This window comes from Mustela nivalis (genome assembly GCF_964662115.1).
Source record: "Mustela nivalis genome assembly, chromosome: 7".
In the NCBI taxonomy this organism is placed as follows: domain Eukaryota; kingdom Metazoa; phylum Chordata; class Mammalia; order Carnivora; family Mustelidae; genus Mustela; species Mustela nivalis.
Genome location: NC_139026.1, coordinates 119864781 through 119878613, shown reverse-complemented (window position 1 = coordinate 119878613; position 13833 = coordinate 119864781). Strand labels below are relative to the sequence as shown.

The 13833-nt window shown below is 37.1% G+C and overlaps 1 protein-coding gene across 22 annotated transcripts in view; it reads left to right on the top strand.

Moving 5' to 3' along the window:
- The window catches only part of ZEB1 (zinc finger E-box binding homeobox 1), a 195943-nt gene extending 186103 nt beyond the window's left edge, over window positions 1–9840 (top strand). For all 22 annotated transcript variants that reach the window (XM_082740769.1, XM_082740780.1, XM_082740778.1 and 19 more), the window contains 3 exons: window positions 2879–4686; window positions 7020–7200; window positions 7318–9840. In XM_082740769.1, coding sequence (XP_082596895.1) covers window positions 2879–4686; window positions 7020–7200; window positions 7318–7913 — 2585 coding nt within the window. In that variant the 3' untranslated portion in view covers window positions 7914–9840. The remainder of the gene's footprint in view (window positions 1–2878; window positions 4687–7019; window positions 7201–7317) is intronic.
- The last annotated feature ends 3993 nt before the right edge of the window (window positions 9841–13833 follow it).

Here is a 13833-nt window from a genome sequence, read left to right as displayed (position 1 = left end):
AAATGGAGGTTCAGAGAGCTTAATTAACCTATCCAGAATCACTCAGCTAGTCCATGGAAAAGCCAGGGCCTCGGTGTAGGTATCCTGACTCCAAAGCTGTTGCCTTAGCCACTGTGCTCCTCTGTCTCCCTGTTTGTAAAGATAAAAATAATCTGTGGGGCCCCTGGGTGACTTGGTCAGTTAAGTGTATGCCTGCTTCCTGCTCAGCAGGGAGTCTGCTTCTCCCTCTCCCTCTGCCCCTCCCCACCACTCCTGCTGTCTCTCTCTCCCTCTCTCAAATAAATAAAATCTTTTTTAAAAATAATCTATATCATAGATTCTTATTTTCCAAGTGTCTCTAACAAGAGAACAAACATATAGCTCATCTAAAAATGTTATGCAAGAATTTAAAATGTTAAAATAGAAATACTAGAACACATCCATTGTTTTACACCCCTCCCTCAGAAATTTACCTGGTACATTTGAGTATTGAATCATATTTCAGGCATCCCCTTGGAAAGATACTGATAAGCTGGAGAATTTCCAGAGATGAGTTAACAAGTGGGTAAGTGGGAAGGGTTCTAAAAACTATGTCCAATAAGGAATCTTTGAGGGACCTGGGTATATTTAAGAAGGGAAGTGTAAGGATATGGATGACAGCTCTTCACCAGCTTGAAAGCCTGGCTTTTAGCAAAGTTAGGCTTGCTCTGTGTGGCATCAGAGCACAGGCTAGGGCAGGAAATTGGGCCTAATAAAAGGTGAATTCTGGCTTAGTACTCAACCTGTATATCCATAGAATTACTTTTTAAAAGAATCACTAACATCTATTGAGACCACACAGAGTTTTGCTGTATTATGCCATGTAACTGCTACAACAATCCAGTAAGGATGTATCTACATTTATTTATACACCAAAACACTGAGACTCGGAAGATTAAGAAAATAGTAAGAGGCACTTGGGGGACTCAGTCATTTGAGCATCTAACTCTTGTTTTCAGCTCAGGTCATGATCTCAGAGTCATGAGATTGAACCCCGCTTTGGGCTCCATATGCTCCCCGCGAGTCTGCTTACGATTCTCTCTCTTTCTCCTTCTTCTCTACCCCCACTCCTGCCCCCACTTCTCTCATAATAAATAAGTAAATAAGTTTTTTAAAAAACTCATGGCAGAACCAGGTTTTGAACCCAAATTCATGCTTCCCGGCAGAACCAAACTCGACCATCTTCCATAGGGCTGTCCAGCAGGTAATAACCTACTTTTAATAAAGGAACTTAAGCAAGAGGCTAGCTAAAGTCCAGGATGATATAAAATGAACTCTTACTGTACAAGAGGGCCTCTTAGATCCCTTCCAGTTCTAATATCCGATTATACTTGGAGAAAATATAACTCACCTTTTAAAAATTGTGCAATACTGAAATTACATTAGAAGAACTTACATTCTCACTGCTTTCATTTTCATTCTTAAAAAGAACAGAGGAAAGAAAGAGCTTTATCTTGATATTGAGTAGATAAATAGTATCACCATATTCCATAAGTTTGCAATTAGCCATCCATTCATCCAAAAAAGGCTTGTTCCGCATTTTTGTAACCTAAACTTCAATGGATAGAAGGCATAAATGGCACACAAGACTCAAGTTCCCACCTTATTGAAACTGATAGTCTTTAACCTATAAATTATAAATGAATGAATTATAAATATAAATTAAAATTAAGATGTGAAATTAGGGTTGTCTGAAAGTATTCCACTTGGCTCCATGCTTCTCAAAATTTTCTACCGAAGTATCCCTAATAGCTGACAAGGATAAATGCCTTCTCTCCCAGGTCTAGGGAAGCAACTTGACATACGCCTCTACAAGCAAGGAGCTTCTTTGACATTGTGGATTTTTCCTAACAAGTCACATGAATTTTGTCTTTTTCTCCATGGTATAATCTGTGTTTTAATATTAAAATGTTTTAAATTACTGTAACCACTCTCACTAAAACTGAAACTACAAGAAAGCTTTACATACCCACTAGAACATTGCCTTCTAGCTCCAGGAGTGCATACCTCCCAGTTTAACAAGCCAAGACTGATAGCAATACCTCATATGGAAAGTTTTCTGCCCACTGAAAAAGATGTTTTCAAGGAAACCTTAAAAGCTTTTGGGTATGGGAAGGAAGTATTCATACTTGTTAAGTCTTATATAAAGGAGATTTTATTTACTTTTCTTTCCTGTAACATTAATTTATCCTGCAGATGGTTAAGTATAGTGAAATGTAGAAAAATTACATAGGTAGGTAAAATAGGATAAGAAAAAAAAAATTAACTTGAATGAGTAGATGTACATTTGACCCTTGAACAATGCAGGGTATGGGAGCCGGCCTTTCATGCGGTCAAAACTCTACATATAACTTTTGACTCCCCAAAAACTTAACTACTAATAGCCTACTGATGACCATAAGCCTTACCTATAACAGAAAGTCAATTCATACATGTTTTTATGTTATATGTATTACATACTGCATTCTTACAATACAGTAAGCAAGAGAAAAGGGTATTCAGACTCATAAGGAAAAGAAAATACATTTACAGTACTGTAGGATATTTATCAAAAAACTTCTATGGGTTAAGTTAACCCATACAGTTCAAACCCATGTTATTCAAGGGTCAACTGTAATTCTTTTTAGCATTTGAGAATTATTTGAAGTTTTAAAGGTTAGCAGGAATATTATACACATGTGCTAAGAAGATGCCCTTATGGGCTAGCACGTGTACTACAGATGAGGGTTTTGCTAGTCTTTATAACATTTCTGTCAGTTTTGAACTTACAATCAATATTCTAAATTGAAACTGTTTAAGGACAATGTGGACACATAACTTGTATGTAATAATTCAGTGAATATAATTTTTTGTTGTTCAGGAGAGAAGCCATATGAATGCCCAAACTGCAAGAAACGTTTTTCCCATTCTGGTTCCTATAGCTCACACATAAGCAGTAAGAAATGCATCAGCTTGATGCCTGTGAATGGGCGACCAAGAACAGGACTCAAGACACCTCAGTGTTCCTCACCATCTCTTTCGGCATCACCGGGCAGTCCCACGCGACCACAGATACGGCAGAAGTTAGAGAATAAGCCCCTTCAAGAGCAACTTTCTATAAACCAAATTAAAACTGAACCTGTGGATTATGAATTCAAACCCATAGTGGTTGCTTCAGGAATCAACTGTTCAGCCCCTTTACAGAATGGGGTTTTTAGTGGTGGTGGCCCTTTACAGGCGACCAGTTCTCCTCAGGGTGTGGTACAAGCTGTTGTTCTGCCAACAGTTGGTTTGGTGTCTCCCATAAGTATCAATTTAAGTGATATTCAGAATGTACTTAAAGTGGCAGTGGATGGTAATGTAATAAGGCAAGTTTTGGAGAATAATCAAGCCAATCTTGCATCCAAAGAACAAGAAACAATCAGTGCTTCATCCATACAGCAAGGTGGCCATTCTGTTATTTCCGCCATCAGTCTTCCTTTGGTTGATCAAGATGGAACAACCAAAATCATCATTAACTACAGTCTTGAGCAGCCTAGCCAACTTCAGGTTGTTCCTCAGAATTTAAAAAAAGAAAATCCAGTCCCCACAAACAGCTGCAAAAGTGAAAAGTTACCAGAAGATCTTACTGTTAAATCAGAGAAGGACAAAAGCTTTGAAGGAGGAGCGAACGATAGCACTTGCCTTCTGTGTGACGAATGTCCAGGAGATATTAATGCACTTCCAGAATTAAAGCACTATGACCTAAAGCAGCCTACTCAGCCTCCTCCACTCCCTGCCCCAGAAGCTGAGAAGCCCGAGTCCTCTGTTTCATCTGGTGGAGATGGCAATCTGTCTCCCAGTCAGCCACCTTTAAAGAACCTTTTGTCTCTTCTGAAAGCTTATTATGCTTTGAACGCACAACCAAGTGCAGAAGAGCTCTCAAAGATTGCTGACTCAGTAAACCTACCCCTGGATGTAGTAAAAAAGTGGTTTGAAAAGATGCAGGCTGGACAGATTTCAGTGCAGTCTTCTGAACCATCTTCTCCTGAACCCGGCAAAGGAAATATCCCTGCAAAGAATGATGAGCAGCCTCAATCTACAAATACAAGTGAGCCCCCGGACAGCACAGTAAATCTACAAAGTCCCCTGAAGATGACTAACTCTCCAGTTTTACCAGCGGGATCCACCGTCAATGGTTCCAGAAGTAGTCCATCATCCCCATCACCTCTAAACCTTTCCTCCTCCAGAAACACACAGGGTTACTTGTACACAGCAGAAGCCGCACAGGAAGAGCCACAAGTAGAACCTCTTGATCTTTCACTACCAAAGCAACAGGGAGAATTATTAGAAAGGTCAACGATCACTAGTGTTTACCAGAACAGTGTTTATTCTGTCCAGGAAGAACCCTTGAACTTGTCTTGCGCAAAAAAGGAGCCACAAAAGGACAGTTGTGTTACAGACTCAGAACCAGTTGTAAATGTAATCCCACCAAGTGCCAACCCCATAAATATTGCTATACCTACAGTCACTGCCCAATTACCAACGATCGTGGCCATTGCTGACCAGAACAGTGTTCCATGCTTGCGAGCACTAGCTGCCAATAAGCAGACTATTCTGATTCCCCAGGTGGCTTACACGTACTCGACTACGGTCAGCCCTGCGGTCCAGGAACCACCCTTGAAAGTGATCCAGCCAAATGGGAATCAGGTAAAGAAAAGGACCCTATGCCAAAGCTATTTGCTAACATGCTAGTTTGACTTCTTTGGGTGAAATTTTTCGAATAAAACCAGTCTATTTGGAGCCAAGCGCGTTGTTAAAAGTTTTTTTGAAAGGAAATAGATTTGCCTTAACTTTCGTAGCATCACACCTTCAGTTTCTTACTAATCCCAAGTATGGTTATCAACTACCATTGTGCTATTCTCCTGGGGAAATGAGAAGTCTTAGCTAAAGACTTGACTATCTGAAGCTTGAGACATTAAAGAAAAATTGGAATATTCACCAATTAAATTTCTGTTTCTAGAGTTATATAACCCAAATGAGTAACAGCTTCTGCTGTATCATCAATACATGGAAATACATTCCCATTCACAGACCCATCACACTAGCAAAACTGAGCTATTACTTTTTATGTGTTAGCACCTATATTTATTAAAGGCTTTGATTAAACAAGAATTAAGTATACAAAGAGCTCATCTAGTGAATTTGCTGACCACTTTACGAGCTGTAAACTAATACAGCTTTCAGTCATAATTTATATACATGAGTCCATATATCCATTTTCCTCCTTACCTTCCCCCAAAAACCGATGATGTAGTTTTATTTATTTATTTATTTTTATTGTGCAATGTCTCTGGGGTACATTTTTATTAATTTTTTATTTTTTATAAACATATATTTTTATCCCCAGGGGTACAGGTCTGTGAATCACCAGGTTTACACACTTCACAGCACTCACCAAAGCACATACCCTCCCCAATGTCCATAATCCCACCCCCTTCTCCCAAACCCCCTCCCCCCAGCAACCCTCAGTTTGTTTTGTGAGATTAAGAGTCACTTATGGTTTGTCTCCCTCCCAATCCCATCTTGTTTCATTGATTCTTCTCCTACCCACTTAAGCCCCCATGTTGCATCACCACTTCCTCATATCAGGGAGATCATATGATAGTTGTCTTTCTCTGCTTGACTTATTTCGCTAAGCATGATATGCTCTAGTTCCATCCATGTTGTCGCAAATGGCAAGATTTCATTTCTTCTGATGGCTGCATAGTATTCCATTGTGCGATGATGTAGTTTTAGATAGAACCATTTTTGTGACTGTTGTGTGGCTCATTCTCCAGACTTTTTTTTTAGGTCACTAGCCTTGATGTCCTCAGTTTTTTTCATTGGTTTCTTATTGAATCACCCAGATACTAGAGATAAATTTGATCTTTCATCCAAATATTTGCTGTAGGTAGGTGCAGCTGAAATAATTATAATATCCTGTTCAAATCTATATCTGCTGCTTTCTTCCCCCTTAAATATCACTACTGATTGGGTCACCTGTAGTGAATTCATCTAGACTCTCAGTGTACACAGCACTGTGCACACCTTTGAATAATAAAGGAGGACACACCAACATTTCACTTAATCATAAGACCACATCCCATAGCAATGAAAGTAGTCAAGTTGCTTTAGCACAAACTGGCAGCTCACAGACCACCCAGGCAAATGGCTGCACCTCTCCCACTTTGCAAATCATATAAAATGCTGTGAAAAGCCTTTGAGCTTTTAGACAGTTTGTGGGTTTAGAAGCAATGGAATGGAAAACTTTAGGAAAGACATAAGGATCTTGAGGGACCCAATTCCTCTACCAGTAACTGTTTACTTACATGAGAGCTTCCTACACAATATTACCACCCTGAGGCTGCCTAAAATGTTTTTATACCACTGAAATTCTGAAGATTGATTTTGTCTAGCAGGTATTCTTGTTTCAAAATATAGACCCCCTGCATTGTTTTGCCATCTTGTTCCTTAGAAAAGTGGTAGAGAAAAGCCCTCTCTTTTCGAAGAAACCACAGAGGTCAGTTTGTAGACCTCTGAAGTTCTGGAGGATACAACTGAAAGACCACCTTTTAAAAATAGAATCTTCATTTTTGCACAGTAAAACCCAGAAAGAAAAAAATGAAGGTAAATGAGGCAGTTAGAAATTGGTGATGATGTAGCAAACTTCTAAGTTAAAAATGTGTGCAAATTTCTCATTAAATCACGATTCACTTGAAACCAGGTAAATTTTGTTACTGTACATTTTACATTCTTTCATCAGTTGATCACTTGTTTTTATCATCATTATGACTGTATTGCCCCAACCTCACTTTTTTTCTGTATCAACCCCCACATAGCATCTAGCCTTCCACCCTTGGACCCTGTCTGCAGTGATGAGCTTGCTTTCCTCGAGCTATTGAAAGTATAAATCAAATTAGTTTTTTTTAACCTGTATTTTTTACATGTGTCTCTTGTTTACCTTTTAATCTGAAATTAAATGTTCTTCTTTTTTTCTATAGGATGAAAGGCAAGACACTAGTTCAGAAGGAGTATCAAATGTAGAAGACCAGAATGACTCTGATTCTACACCACCCAAAAAGAAAATGCGGAAGACAGAAAATGGAATGTATGCTTGTGATTTGTGTGATAAGATATTCCAAAAGAGTAGCTCACTATTGAGACATAAATACGAACACACAGGTATGTCGATGAATCTGACAACTTTTGAAAAATGACTCTGTAACCCTTTCCACAAACCAAAGTGCTTCCAAAAGCCTTGTGAGGATTTTGTGTCATGGCTGTATTCTTATTTTGCAGGTAAGAGACCGCACGAGTGTGGGATCTGTAAAAAGGCATTTAAACACAAACATCATTTGATTGAACACATGCGGTTGCATTCTGGAGAAAAGCCCTATCAATGTGACAAATGTGGGAAGCGTTTCTCACACTCTGGGTCTTATTCTCAACACATGAATCATCGCTACTCCTACTGCAAGCGAGAGGCCGAGGAGCGGGATAGCACGGAGCAGGAAGAGGCGGGACCGGAAGTCTTGGCCAGCGAGCATGCTGGGGCCCGGGCATCTCCCTCGCAGGCCGACTCTGACGAGAGAGAGAGTCTGACGAGGGAAGAGGATGAAGACAGTGAAAAAGAGGAAGAGGAGGAGGAGGACAAAGAGATGGAAGAACTGCAGGAAGAGAAAGAATGTGAAAAACCGCAAGGGGAGGAGGAAGAGGAGGAGGAGGAAGACGAGATGGAGGAGGAGGAGGGGGAAGAGGCAGAGAATGAGGGAGAAGAGGCAAAAACTGAAGGTCTGAGGAAGGAAGATGAAGCTGTAAATCAAGCGAGCAGCTTAGAACAAAAAGTGAGCAAGAAGAGTGAGCAGGTGTCTGAAGAAAAAACAAATGAAGCCTAATAGTTTTTCTAGAAGGAAAATACATTCTAATTGGTAATGAAGTTTGTTCTATATTATACATGCTTTTCATGGAAACACAGTAACCTGTATACTGTGGTTTCTGTTCACTACTGTGTAAAGTAAAAATTTAAAAAAAATACAAAATACAAAAAAAAAAAAAAAAAACCACACAAAAAAAAATCCGGGTGTGCCTGATCTCAGACCTAGTAATTTTTCATGCATTTTTCAAAGTTAGGAAGAAGTTTGTAACACGAAGCAGATTAGAAAACTTTAATGACTCGGAAAGCAAAGATTTAACAGGTTAAAGGAAACTGATTAATTAGATAAGCATCTGGCATTGTTTCTTTTTGTCAGTATTAATTATCACTCTTAACGTTGGTTTATTCTTAAGCTGTACAATTGGGAGAAATTTTATAATTTTTTATTGGTAAACATATGCTAAATCCGCTTCAGTATTTTATTATGTTTTTTAAAATGTGAGAACTTCTGCACTACAAAATTCCCTTCACAGAGAAGTATAATGCAGTTCCAAACCATGCTAACTACCTTTTATAAATTCAATCTAGAAGGTAGTAATTTCTAATATTTAGACATCATAGTGGAGTATTATCATTTCAAGTGTATTGTTAGCCTTAAGAAAGCAGCCGATAGAAGAACTGAAGTTTCTTACTCATGTGATTTAAAATGGAGTTCAGAAGATTGTCTTTGAGTTCTGATTGCAGGGACTAACAGTGTTAATCCTGGGAAGGGTAGCAGAGTCGTCAGAATCAGTGTTCGTAATTGTGTTTGAGTATGTGGTGACAAATATGAAGGATATGATATGAAGCTTTGTATCTCCTTTGGCCTTAAGCAAGACCTGTGTGCTGTAAGTGCCATTTATCAGTATTTTCAAGGCCCTAACCCGCCTTCGTTTGATGCGTGGCCTACAATAACTAGCATTTGTTGATTTGTTTATTGTATCAAAATTCCAAATAAAACTTAAAACCACTGACTCTGTCAGAGAAACCTAAACACTGGGACATTTCATCCTTTAATTCCTCAGTATTCATTTTATGTTAATTGACTTTCAAAATTTCTCTACAGAAATGAAAGGGAAATTTTCTAATCTGCTCTATCCATGTACTTGCATTTCAGACATGGACATGCCATTGTTATTTGGCTCATAACTGTTTCCAAATGTTAGTTATTATGGACCCAGTTTATTAACAACATTAGCTGATTTTTACCTATCAGTATTATTTTATTTCTTTTAGTTTATAGATCTGTGCAACATTTTTGTACTGTATGTCTTCAAACCTGGCAGTATTAATACCCTTCTTACTGACATGTACTTTTAGTTTTAGAAAACTTTTATATTTATGTGTCTTATTTTTATATTTCTTTATTTATTACACAGTGTAGTGTATAATACTGTAGTTTGTATTAATACAATAATATATTTTAGTATGAAAATTTGGAAAGTTGATAAGATTTAAAGTAGAGATGCAATTGGTTCTCTTGCATTGAGATTTGATTTAACAGTGTTACGTTAACATTTATACTTGCCTTGGACTGTAGAACAGAACTTAAACGGGAATGTATTAGTTTTACAACTACAATCAAGTCATTTTACCTTTACCCAGTTTTTAATATAAAACTCTTAAATTTTGAAATTCACTGTGTGACTAATAGCATGATGCTCTGCAGTTTTATTAAGAGATTAGCCTAACCATCAAACTCTCATCTCCTTAGTAAGCCAAATTAGGATAACCTCATATAAACAGTGTTGGGAACAATGTTTAACATTTTGTGCCAATTTGTTCCTGTATTCATGTATGTAAGTTACAAATCTGATTCTTCATTTTTAAGTTCCTTGTTACACCATGGTCATTTTCTAGTTTTTTACCAGACTCCCCCATATCACAATAAAATGCATCAAGAAGCCTGACCTACTGTCATTCTGTTCTTCATTAGCGAGGTTTTCTTTGGAAATCTCTCTGTGAAATGAGATATTGCACAGTCATCTTGCACTCAGTTTATCTTGGGCTGAATGTGGGTAACAAACTAAACGTTTTAGACATTCACCACTAAACCATGGACTTCCCTGTGGCCAAATGTTTCTGGGAAGATCAGAGTTGGCAACTAAAGGCTTCCTCAGAGGTTGTTCCATTTCTCTGAAACCCTGACCGCACCCCCTCATGATCTTGTGACTTCTCATCCTCAGGTCACTTCAGGAAATCCTGGGTGTAGATGCCTTTCCTCTGTACGTTCCTTGTACCTTTCTTGCCATAGCTCTTACACAGTTATTTACATTCCCTCCCTACTAGGAACATGAACCGTATCTGCCAGAGTCACTCTAACACCCCCAACGCCTAGCAGAGTGCCTGGCACTAGAGGTACAAGAGATTTTATTGAAAGAAAATGTTATTTGCATGTTAACTGAGCTCAGCTATGTCTTTACTACTCTTTTGCCTCTAATCCAAGAATATGCATATTAAATTATTCCAGCAATCTTTTTCTTACTCAGGTCTTATTAAACATTTGACATTATAGACAGTAAATTATGCCACCCTTTTCAATAGAATGCCTTATGATTCTGATGAGAGAGTTTATCTCTAGGTGTCTTTCTGATGCTTACCCTCCTGGTACATGACACAGGCATTCAAGGCCTATGGAAATGACTGCTTCTAGTATGAATGATGCGACCAATTCCAGAGGACTCTATTTTAGGACTCACTTCTGTTTCTATGACCCCACATTCCTAAGTACTCATTAATGTCATGTTGCTTCATTTCTTCTGTCACCGAGAATAGTTAACCAATGAACAAACTCACCATGTAGGGTTGGGAACTAAGAATAAGTAACCTTTCCTAGAAGGCATTTATATAGCAATCTCTGTAATAAGAGGCTCAAAGAAGACAATGCTTGATACATATGAATAAATGGCTAACAAAGGAAGCTAGCCGTTATCAGAGAAGTTGTGGAAAGGAAGACAAGTGAACACTTCCCAGTATTTACTTAAATCACATAACAACAATAGGGCTGTATGTTATTTACTTGTGCATTGCAAAGGTGCTTCACTACTATTACCAAAATTAATCTTCACAAAATATATATATAAACCATGTTCCTATGAACACACACACACATACACATTAGTAGCAGAATAAGGATTTAAACACAGGACTATCTGGCTCTAAATCCATGTTCTTAACTGGCCTGTATCACATCTCATATAAGAATAGCTTACACTATGTTTAAACTCAAACCCAGCCTTAAAGAATATGAGAAGAAAATGTCAGCAAAACCAATATGCTTTCCATAACAGGATGAAAAAGGAAAAGAGGGGCATAAGATTTTTCAAGTCTGTGTGCAAACTTAAAATTAACCTTGAAAACATGAAGCTACAGTAACTTATATTTCTCCTCTTAAGATCAAGGGAGGATGTATCAGGAGAATCACAATATGGACTTTGTCTCTGAACCTTCTGCTTTAATGAACAAATACATTCCAGTCAACACAGCAGAATATACATTTTTTTTCCAGTAGCACATGGGACATTCATAAAAAGAAACCATATTATGGGCTGTAAAACAACTCTCAAATTCAAAAGAATTGTCAGTGGATTGAGCTGCTGCCTTCGGCTCCGGTCATGATCTCAGGGTCCTGGGATCGAGTCCTGCATCGGGCTCTCTGCTCAGCGGGGAGCCTGCTTCCCTCTCTCTCTCTCTCTGCCTGCCTCTCTGCCTACTTGTGATTTATCTCTGTCAAATAAATAAATAAAATCTTTTAAAAATAAATAAATAAATAAGAATTGCAAATAAAATGTTTTCTCAGACTGTAAATAAACTAGAAATCCGTAACAGATTTTTATATCTATAAAATCCCCCCAAATTATTGGAAATAAGACACACACATTTTTAAGTAACCCATGGGTTAAAAAAACAATTATAAAATAGAGTGAACTAAATGAAAATGAAAATTTTCATTTCACTATATCAAAACTTTTAGTATGCAGCAAAAACAGTGCATATAAGAAAATTTATAGTATTAAATGCTTATATGAAAAAAAAATCGAGGGTTCAAGTATCTAATCTTCTACCTTAAGAACTAGAAAAAGAATAAAATTAACCCAAACCAAGCAGAAAGGGAGCAATAATAAAAGACAAATTAATGGCATAGGAAACAGAAAAATCATAAATCAGTGAAAAAAATAATGTAATCAGAATCTGATTCTTCAAAAGGATTAATAAATTGATAAATCCCCAGCCAAGTAAAAAAAGGAGACACAAATTGCCAATATCAAGAATGAGAGAGAAGACATCTTTGCACATCCTACAGACTAAGGATAAGAATAAAACATGAACTTTATCCCAATGAATTTGACAACTTTGATGACAATTTCTTGAAAGATCCAAAATACCAAAACTTACTAACGAAGAAATAGCCTCAATAGTCCAATGTCAAAGAAGTTAAATTTCTAGTTGAAAATCTCCCCCACAAAGCATGATACACTCTAGTTCCATCCATGTTGTCGCAAAGGGTTTGGGAGAAGGGGGTGGGATTATGGACATTGGGGAGGGTATGTGCTTTGGTGAGTGCTGTGAAGTGTGTAAACCTGGTGATTCACAGACCTGTACCCCTGGGGATAAAAATATATGTTTATAAAAAATAAAAAATTAAAAATAAATAAATAAAATCTTTAAAAAAATAAAAAAGAAAAGAAAAAGAAAAAAAGAAAATCTCCCCCACAAAGGCTCCAGGCTCAGACTGCTTCATTGGTGAATTCTACCTAACACCGAAGGAAGATATCGTACCAATTCTACATGAACTCAGTGAGAAACTTTCAAAAGGAGAAAACATTAGTCTGTGAAACCAGCATTAACCTGATATCAAAACCAGGAAATGACATTACAAGAAACAAAAACTACACACCAATATCTCATGAATATTGATGCAAAAATCCTTAACAAAATATTAGGCAATCAATTTGAAGAGTGCATCAAAAGGAAAATATCTCATGACCAAGTAAGACTTATCCCAGGATTGCAAGGTTGATTTGGAATTGAATTCAAAATTCATTTAATATAAGGCATCATATTTCATCAAATTTACAAAAAAAAAAGAAAGCTTATATAATCATCTCAACAGGCATAAAAGAAGCATCTGACAAAGCTCAACATCAAGTCATAAAAATTCTCAGCAATCTAGGAATAGAGGATATTTTCTAAACCTAATAAAAGTCATCTTACAAGCAACCTATAGTTAATACCATACTCAATTACAAAAAATTAATTCTTTCTCCTTAAATTATGAACAAGGCACGAATGTCTGCTCTCACTGTTTAATTAAACATTACACCAGAGTTTACATCAGGTGCAACATAACAAGAAAAATAAAAGGCACACAGGTGGGGGAAAAAAGTAAAACTGTATCTGCAGAGAGCTTGGTTGTCTATGAGGAAAACAAGGAATTTGCAAAAAACCAACTAGAAATGGTGAGAGCAAGTTTACAGGATACAAAGTCATTATATAAAACTCAATATTCTACTACTTTGTAGTAATAAAAATGGAAATAAAATTTTTAAAAAACAGTACAATCAAAAAAATGAAATATTTATGGATAATTTAACAAAATTCATGCACACACCAAAAAAAAAAAAAAACCCTGTGCCCTGAAAACTATAAAACATTACTGAAAAAATCTAAAGATGCAAAGAAATTAGGAGACGTTTCTTCTTTGTGGGTTAGAAAATTCAATATATTATGGTGTTAATCCTCCCCAGATTTATCTCCTGATTCAATACAATTTCAGTGGAAATCCCAGCCATATAATGGTAGAAATGAACATGCAAAAGACTTCAAGTAGGCAAAACAATTTTTAAAAGGAATACAGTTGGAAGACTTACACTACCTGATTTCTAGAGTTACTATAAAGCTAG